General features: G+C 42.4%; 1 protein-coding gene across 1 annotated transcript; it reads right to left on the bottom strand.

Annotated features, from left to right (window-relative positions):
* Positions 1-819: 819 nt before the first annotated feature.
* LOC124594135 (ankyrin repeat domain-containing protein 54) lies at positions 820-7619 on the bottom strand. The gene is made up of 2 exons (XM_047132492.1): positions 7612-7619; positions 820-1429 (listed from the first exon to the last, which is right to left on the bottom strand). The coding sequence occupies exons 1-2, from the start codon at positions 7617-7619 to the stop codon at positions 820-822; spliced, it is 618 nt and encodes a 205-aa protein (XP_046988448.1).
* Positions 7620-9912: the final 2293 nt, after the last annotated feature.

Below are 9912 nucleotides of genomic sequence, written 5' to 3'. Positions count from 1 at the left end.
CTGACGTCAGCAGTCAGCTTGCCGGCTGGTTCGCTGCTCAAAATATTGCGGCGAACCGCCCATCAACGCGGCGCGGCGAGTGGTGGTCCCTGCGGCGCCCGCGGAGACCGCACAACCCGCGATGAAGCCAATTGGACGGCAAACAGTCGCTGCACAGGCCGCGCCATATGACCGCCGCTAATAAGAGCAATAACGCCACGGCCGCGCTTGCGCTCTCAGAGCGGTCCCCAGGCACAGACGGGTTGGTATCCAACGTCCAAATCCACGTGTGCAGCGAATTCCTAGAAGGTGTCAAGTAACGAGATCCGGTATGGAGTAACGGTGAGGCATGAATGAAGATTATCGACATCGTGGCAGAAAACCAAACAAGTGTGAAACGTCCCCTTTGAACAATTATACATGACTGTGCTTAAACTGACACACAATATTTTGTTAGCGCAACGCAATCTGACTTTCAAAATTCCCTACAAAAGAATGGCCCTGACTAACATTAAACTATACCTTTCACAAATCACTTACCTCACAAAAATCTTCGCTGCTCAAGCTACTGCAATACAGCGAGCGCCACTACTGCCAGCTAAATAAAAGATTCAAACTATGGAAGGCACTAACTACTGATAGGGATAGTTAGCAAATGAAAGATATTAATAGAGAACAAACAATGTATTTACCTTGATATCATCATATATAAATATAGCAGTTCATGACAAATTTCAAAACTCCGCCATCTCTCTCCCCACATCCACCACTGCTGGCGGCTCACCTCCAACTGCGCAACGCTACGCACTGTTCACATCCAGCTGCCTTCTTCAAAAATAATCATTTCTTTGTATCCAAGGTCAAATTGTTAAGACTCGCCAACAAGTCTCGCACATCAGTTTCAACTTCTTCTTTTGAGTTGCTTAGGGTCACACGGGACGAGAATGCAGTTAAAAGCTCCATTTCCATTTGTTGGCCTTTCTTTTGCAGATATGCCATCATCATGTCTATGACCTTTTGCACTTCGCCTTTAATAAATTTTGAATCTTCATTGTCACTTCCTCTTTGTAGCAATTTCAGCTTTGCCTGAGCAAGCTGCAATGGATTTCTTCCAAACAAGTCCAATGAACTAACATCAGTTCCAGCCTTCAGCAGGAGTGTGACAACACTCAAATTGTTTGTGCATGCAGCCAGATGGAGAGGCGTGTTTCCAAGAGAATCTCTCTGATTAGGGTTTGCTCCTTTGTCTAGTAGTAGTTTCACAACATCAGCGTATCCGCGGCATGCAGCAAGATGTAATGGTGATCTGCGCTGATCATCGTAACAGTTCGGGTTGACGCCCATGTCAAGTAAGGCTTGAACCAAATCTAAATTGTTTGTGGAGCATGCATGTCTTAATTTCCGCTCATTGAGAGGTCCTTTAAACTGCAACCACGCTTCACGTGTGATCCTAAGCAACTCAAAAGAAGAAGTTGAAACTGATGTGCGAGACTTGTTCGCGAGTCTTAACAATTTGACCTTGAATACAAAGAAATGATTATTTTTGAAGAAGGCAGCTGGATGTGAACAGCGCGTAGCGTTGCGCAGTTGGAGGTGAGCCGCCAGCAGTGGTGGATGTGGGGAGAGAGATGGCGGAGTTTTGAAATTTGTCATGAACTGCTATATTTATATATGATGATATCAAGGTAAATACATTGTTTGTTCTCTATTAATATCTTTCATTTGCTAACTATCCCTATCAGTAGTTAGTGCCTTCCATAGTTTGAATCTTTTATTTAGCTGGCAGTAGTGGCGCTCGCTGTATTGCAGTAGCTTGAGCAGCGAAGATTATTGTGATGTAAGTGATTTGTGAAAGGTATAGTTTAATGTTAGTCAGGGCCATTCTTTTGTAGGGAATTTTGAAAGTCAGATTGCGTTGCGCTAACAAAATATTGTGTGTCAGTTTAAGCACAGTCATGTATAATTGTTCAAAGGGGACGTTTCACAAGTGGTACTCAAAAGCGGAGATAGTATTATATTTGGCTAGTTTCCCCTATGATGATCTGCACGAAAACTGAATCATGATGTTAGTTTATTGGGAGACAGTAATTGGAGCCAAATAGTGCAGTATAGCGAATCTGTAATCTGGCGCAATATGGGATAAACTCAACTGGACGATACATATTGCGTGGTGCTCGATAACGTGAAAGAACTAAGAAATATTTTATTGTCTTCCATTGAATTCGAGAGCACATCCGTTGCCTTTTCCCGCCTCTGCTCGAATAGCATTCATCTACCAACACATCACTACGAAAAGTTAATACTTTGGCGCGTTAATACTTCGGCTTGGTAAGAGACTGCAGAACCTTCAGACCTTGCGTCATACTTCTTAGTAAGAATCGTACATGTAACAAGCCAGACACGAGCTGTCAATACACTTGGGCACTGTCAGGCGATTGGTAATTTAGTCTCCGTAATCTAACGGATACTGAACAACAGTGTCAAAGTCTTAGCACTGTGCACCAGTTCTCCGTAAAACTGTTTGGTGACATTTTGACATTTGGAACTGATGAAAGATCACCTGCAAAGAGAAGCCAACTGGAGAGCAGGTAAGGTCAGAAAACCAGGGAGTACATCATCATGTAAAGGTTGTAAATAATTGTTCCGGTACAATGCATGAGGTAGATGGTACTTGTGTGGCTCTCGAGGTCTGCTGTCCTCAGTCGCATATAAACGAGAAACGCTGTGCGCCTTACACTGTACTTCGAACCATGTTTCTAAGCAAGGCGCCGTTGAGCTGTCATGGCTCCTCAATGCTTGTGATATGTTCAGTTGCCGTTAACTCGAATGATCGACGCCATCGCCAACGTAACAATACACAGTATTAAACGGACTACTTTAGCCTAGTCTTAAAGCTCCTTCTCCTTCTTCTTCGCCGGCCGTGTGGCCGAGCGGTTTTAGGCGCTTCAGCCTGGAACCGCGCGACCGCTACGGTCGCAGGTTCGAATCCTGCCTCGGGCATGGATGTGTACGATGTCCTTAGTTTAGTTAGGTTTAAGTAGATCTAAGTTCTAGGGGACTACTGAGCTCAGATGTTAAGTCCAATGGTGCTCAGACCCATAGTGCTTTAAAGCACTCGGCAGTGTGGGCCGGTAGTCAAGTTGTCATTACTGCTAGTTTTACATATTATGTCAATAACATCAATGGAAAGCAACTAAACGTTATTAGAAAGTAGGTAAACATCATTTAGCAAAGACATGTTTCCAGTGACTGTTGTTCAAACGTGTGTAGCAGCTGAGAAAAGTATAAACATCAGGGTAAAGCGGATGTCGTAGTAAGTTCATGGCTGGAGACAGAAAAAAACAGCCTTTTCCAATCTAATTATCAATTTTAATGCTATGATGAGAAGGAATTTTCAACTGGTATGCAGTGGTATTGCTTCTACCCTACATGCAGCCGATAGTATATAAGTTTGTGACAACAAGCTCACTGGTAATGGTTGCATTGTTAGGTTCTCACAAGGATTCACGCAACTATTTCTGTTATGTATTTTAACTGACAAGCGAATTGGGGTGCCACTCGTAAAACCAAAAGGGTGTTTCAGTGTGTCGAGGTCTTTTCACGAATTTTCAATCACCAACTTCCTCCTCTGAATGTGAAAATAATTACTATTTCTGTTATGTATTTTAACTGACAAGCGAATTGGGGTGCCACTCATAAAACCAAAAGGGTGTTTCAGTGTGTCGAGGTCTTTTCACGAATTTTCAATCACCAACTTCCTCCTCTGAATGTGAAAATAATTTTATTGTCACCAATGTACAAGATTGGGCAAATAAGAGTAGCCCCGTGAGCCAGAGCTTCAGGGCACAAAGAAACACACCAGAGGATAGGAAATACAGCACTAGCCTGATTATAGTACATGTAGAAAGCCACAAGAATTTCTAATCAGATGAGTATCGGGTAATATCAACAGCAGCGGGAAATGGTATAACGGGTGTAGGATTCGTTATGAATAGGAAGGTAGGGCAGAGGGTGTGTTACTGTGAACAGTTCAGTGACCGGGTTGTTCTAATCAGAATCGACAGCAGACCAACACCGACAACGATAGTTCAGATATACATGCCGTCGTCGCAAGCTGAATATGAACAGATAGAGAAAGTGTATGAGGATATTGAAAGAGTAATGCAGTATGTAAAGGGGGACGAAAATCTAATAGTCATGGGCGACAGGAATGCAGTTGTAGGGGAGGGAGTAGAAGGAAAGCTTACAGATGAATATGGGCTTGGGACAAGGAATGAAAGAGGAGAAAGACTAATTGAGTTCTGCAACAAGTTTCAGCTAATAATAGCGAATACCCTGTTCAAGAATCACAAGAGGAGGAGGTATACGTGGAAAAGGCCGGGAGATACGGGAAGATTTCAATTAGATTACATCATGGTCAGACAGAGATTCCGAAACCAGATACTGGATTGTAAGGCGTGCCCAGGAGCAAATGTAGACTCAGATCACAATATAGTAGTGATGAAGAGTAGGCTGAAGTTCAAGACATTAGTCAGGAAGAATCAATACGCAAAGAAGTGGGATACGGAAGTACTAAGGAATGACGAGATACGTTTGAAGTTCTCTAACGCTATGGATACAGCAATAAGGAATAGCGCAGTAGGCAGTACAGTTGAAGAGGAATGGACATCTCTAAAAAGGGCCATCACAGAAGTTGGGAAGGAAAACATAGGTACAAAGAAGGTAGCTGCGAAGAAACCATGGGTAACAGAAGGAATACTTCAGTTGACTGATGAAAGGTGGAAGTACAAACACGTTCCGGGAAAATCAGGAATACAGAAATACAAGTCGCTGAGGAATCAAATAAATAGGAAGTGCAGGGAAGCTAAGACGAAATGGCTGCAGGAAAAATGTGAAGACATCGAAAAAGATATGATTGTCGGAAGGACAGACTCAGTATACAGGAAAGTCAAAACAACCTTTGGTGGCATTAAAAGCAACGGTGGTAACATTAAGAGTGTAACAGGAATTCCACTGTTAAATGCAGAGGAGAGAGCAGATAGGTGGAAAGAATACATTGAAAGCCTCTATGAGGGTGAAGATTTGTCTGATGTGATAGAAGAAGAAACAGGAGTCGATTTAGAAGAGATAGGGGATCCAGTAATAGAATCCGAATCTAAAAAAGCTTTGGAGGACTTACGGTCAAATAAAGCCGAAGGGATATATAACATTCCATCAGAATTTCTAAAATCATTGGGGGATGTGGCAACAAAACGACTATTCACGTTGGTGTGTAGGATATATGAGTCTGTCGATATACCATATGACTTTCGGAAAAGCATCATCCACACAATTCCGAAGACAGCAACAGCTGACAAGTGCGAGAATTATCGCACAATCAGCTTAATAGCTCATGCATCGAAGCTGCTTTCAAGAATAATATACAGAACAATGGAAAAAAAATTGAGAATGCGTTAGGTGACGATCAGTTTGGCTTTAGGAAAAGTAAAGGGACGAGAGAGGCAATTCTGACGTTACGGATAATAATGGAAGCAAGGCTAAAGAAAAATCAAGACACTTTCATAGGATTTGTCGACCTGGAAAAAGCGTTCGACAATATAAAATGGTGCAAGCTGTTCGAGATTGTAAAAAAAGTAGGGGTAAGCTATAGGGAGAGACGGGTCATATACAGTATGTACAACAACAAAGAGGGAATAATAAGAGTGGACCATCAAGAACGAAGTGCTCGTATTAAGAAGGGTGTAAGACAAGGCTGTAGCCTTTCGCCCCTACTCTTCAATCAGTACATCGAGGAAACAATGATGGAAATAAAAGGAAGGTTCGGGAGTGGAATTAAAATACAAGGTGAAAGGATATCAATGATACGATTGGCTGATGACATTGCTATCCTGAGTGAAAGTGAAGAAGAATTAAATGATATGCTGAACGGAATGAACAGTCTAATGAGTGCACAGTATGGTTTGAGGGTAAATCGGAGAAAGACGTAGGTAATGAGAATTAGTAGAAATGAGAACAGCGAGAAACTTAACATCAGGATTGATGGTCACGAAGTCAATGAAGTTAAGGAATTCTGCTACCTAGGCAGTAAAATAACCAATGACGGACGGAGCAAGGAGGACATCAAAAGCAGACTCGCTGTGGCAAAAAAGGCATTTCTGGCCAAGAGAAGTCTACTAATATCAAATACCGGCCTTAATTTGAGGAAGAAATTTCTGACTATGTAGGTCTGGAGTACAGCATTGTATGGTAGTGAAACATGGACAGTGGGGAAACCGGAACAGAAGGGAATCGAAGCATTTGAGATGTGGTGCTATAGACGAATGTTGAAAATTAGGTGGACTGATAAGGTAAGGAATGAGGAGGTTCTACGCAGAATCGGAGAGGAAAGGAATATGTGGAAAACACTGATAAGGAGAAGGGACAGGATGATAATACATCTGCTAAGACATGAGGGAATGACTTCCACGGTACTAGAGAGCGCTGTAGAGGGCAAAAACTGTAGAGGAAGACAGCGATTGGAATACGTCAAGCAAATAATTGAGGACGTAGGTTGCAAGTGCTACTCTGAGATGAAGAGGTTAGCACAGGAAAGGAATTCGTGGCGGGCCGCATCAAGCCAGTCAGCAGGCTGATAACAAAAAAAAAAAGAAAGTCACCACCATTCATTTCTTGGCACTTTTGGGCCCTGGTCAGCAAGTTTCTGAAGGCGTATCTAAGCTGGACTGCTGGAATTACTGCGATCTCATCCGAAATGTCCTGCTGCAGTCTTTGAAGAGTATCAGAGTCGTTGCGGTACACTTTAAGCCGCGTACACACTGAACCTGAAACATGTTTTCAAAACATGTTTCCGGCTGCTTGATGTGGACCCCATTAAGAAACATGTTTTGAAACACAAAAACATGTATTCGTAGCAGTGTCGGTACAGATGAAAGGATGCAATGTTTCAGGCTAGCTACCAACTGTCACCGCTGCACGGCGCTAGCGCGAACGCGCGCGAAGCTTTCTAAAATAATGGAGTCGTCAAGACAGCAAATTGTTGATTTAATTGCCATGTACCAGGGGGAGGATTGCTTATGGAACGTCCGGAGCAAGGAATATAAAAACACTATTAAAAAACACGATGCACTTGCAAAAATTGCCGCAGATTTTGGCACGGACAAGGAAAGTGTGGAGAAAAAAATACGATCGCTCGTGGTTGCTTACAGGCGTGAGAAAAGAAAAATTATTTCCAGCAGACCACCTGGTAGTGGTGCAGACACTGCGTATGACTCCAGCTGGTTCGGCTATCGGCTGCTGCAGTTCTTGGACGATGTTCATGAGCCGAAGGCGACAACAGATACTGTGAAAAGTGAGGTACGAAAATTATACTTGTTTGTCTTTTTTTGTATTTTATGGTATATAGTCACATTCACCCATAGTTATTTTGCCACGGTACACTTCCTTATGGGCTTAAAAAATAGTTAGCTAACTCGTCTCGAATTTGTTTATCGTGGCAACAGCTTTCCTTGGCATATTCTGTGCTGCAATGGAAACTGATGCAGTGTCATCTTGTCTCCACGTGCCTGGAATCATCCCACCTGTTTGTAAATCGTAGGAATCGAAGCTCCCATGTGGCGTGTACTGCTTCCTTACCTCAGCATTTCGCCTTAAAAATTGTGGAGACATACGGTTGTGACAGTTTTTGCCTTCTCCGGTTGTAGTAACAAGCCATAATGCCGAAAGTGTTCTCAACAACCATTCTGGTGTTAGAAAGTCTGTAATTAAAAACTCTCTCTTTTGAACCTTCAACATGTTTTCGCGGGTAGGGTTTCATAATGTTTTCCTGTAAGGGAAAAGCATCGTCTGCTACAAAAACATATGATAGGTCCTTTGAGCCACTTGGTAAGCATTCAGCTTGTGGCAAGTTAAGTTTCTTTTTGTTAATTAAGTCACTTATGCTCGCGTTTTTCAACACACCACCATCTGATATTCTGCCTCGGCAGCCGATATCCGGGTACAAAAAGTTGTAGCTGGCATCGAAGATAGCAAGCAGCACAATGCTGAATGAACCTTTATAATTATAATATTCACTTCTACTTCGAACAAGCATTGTAGCGCGATATGGTTCCCATCAATTGCTCCGACACGATGGGGGAACTGAAGAATCTGTGAGAACAAACATGCTGTTTCACGCCAGTCGTTTCCAGTCGGAGGTATCTGAAAGAAAGAAATTTGATTTCAGGTTTTCGTACATGCGCCAGAGGGCACAAATGAAGATGAAGAGATTGCGGCTAGACCTTCCAGTCCTCCAACGTGAAAAATTAGAAGGATGGGCGAGAAAAAAAATATGCAGCAATCCTACAAGACTGCTTCTCAATTATTAACTAAAGTGTTGCAAAAACAAGAAGAGAACAAGAGCGATGAATGTAGTACATAAGGATAGTATGTGGCATCAGTTTTACGGAGACTGCCAGAGTTAGAAAGAGCAAAAACAATGGCTTTGCTTAATGGAGTGTTAACGAAACAGCATGTAGCATATTTGGAAAGTCAGCAGTCAACAATGGGTATGAATGTGGCAGGGCCATCATCATCATCATCATCATCATCATCATCATCATCATCAAGTAATAATTCCCCTGTCACATTTACGAGTTATGAAGACAGTGATAACACAATTGAAGAAGTTGTGCTTGATGAGATATATAATGTAATTGACAAATAATAACATCTCGAAAAGATGCTTATTTAACGATGTTTTTCATTTACTTACCTTTACATAATCCTTCAGTACTTCCACCAGATCTCCACATACTTTAGGTACTATTTGAGATACTGCTTGCTTCGAAATGTGAAATAAATCCGCAAGGCTCTGAAATGAATCTCCTCTTGCCAGAAAACGAAGAGTAATTGCAAGCCTTTGGTTGACTGAAACCGCTTTCCTAAAATTCGAGTCCTTTTTTGAAACAAATGGTGATATCATATTTGCTAGATATTCAAAATCGGTAGATGCCATCCGAGTGAAGTTACGGAAGCCAGAGCCGTCTTCCATACTCAGCTCACGTAGCGAGTTATTCCCGCCACTTATTCTATGCAATGTTTTCCTCCACCAACGACGAGGAAGCGTTTCATTTTGTTTGTGTGAAACTTCTAGTATTAATAATGCAGCACCACATATCATTATTGTTTCTTCGACGCCAGACATAACGCAGCAGCAGACGATACGAACACAGTAACACAAGGGGTACTCCAGACGGCGTGAACACACAACGAGAAATGTTTGCCACCAGTGTGGATGGAAACAGAGACCAGAGACAAAGTTGGAAACATTTGCGAAACATCGCCGAAAACAATGTTTCCAACAGAAACGTGTTTCCAGTGGCAGTGTGCACGAGGCTTTAGACTTAAGGGCCTCCACACAAAGTGATCGCACACTGACAGATCAGGTAACCTGATTGGCCACTCAGACTGACTTCTGCTAACCAGTCTGTTAGGCGTGAAGATTTTGTTAATGATATCCAAGTTTCGGTGGGCTGTATGGGCGGTGGCTCCATCCTGTTAGAAGTAACGGTAGGACTTTCCCTTCTCCTTTAATGCCACCACAACTCCACTTCCAATCGTATCCACTCGTCCGTGTCAGTTTTATTTACTCCATCGTGTACATGGGGAGAAATCATCATCATAATAAAATAAGAGAAATCAGAGATGGTACAGAAAGTTTTAAGGGCTCATTTTTTCAGGCCCTATTAGAGAGTGTAACCGTAGAGAAACACTTTGAACGTGGTTCGAAGAACTCTCTGCAGCCATCTAAGTGTGAATTGCAGAGTCGTCACCAATACGTAGATCTGATACTTCACATATTCAGGTACGTCCAGTTACGATTGAACCATCCCTTATTCCATAGACGAATGTTGTCAATTAGTGTCATTGATCCCTATATTATAATTTCATCAAGCA

The sequence above is a fragment of the Schistocerca americana genome, chromosome 2, assembly GCF_021461395.2.
Source record: "Schistocerca americana isolate TAMUIC-IGC-003095 chromosome 2, iqSchAmer2.1, whole genome shotgun sequence".
Classification (NCBI taxonomy): domain Eukaryota; kingdom Metazoa; phylum Arthropoda; class Insecta; order Orthoptera; family Acrididae; genus Schistocerca; species Schistocerca americana.
Note: the sequence above shows the minus strand (reverse complement) of the source record. Positions and strands in the feature narration are given on the sequence as shown.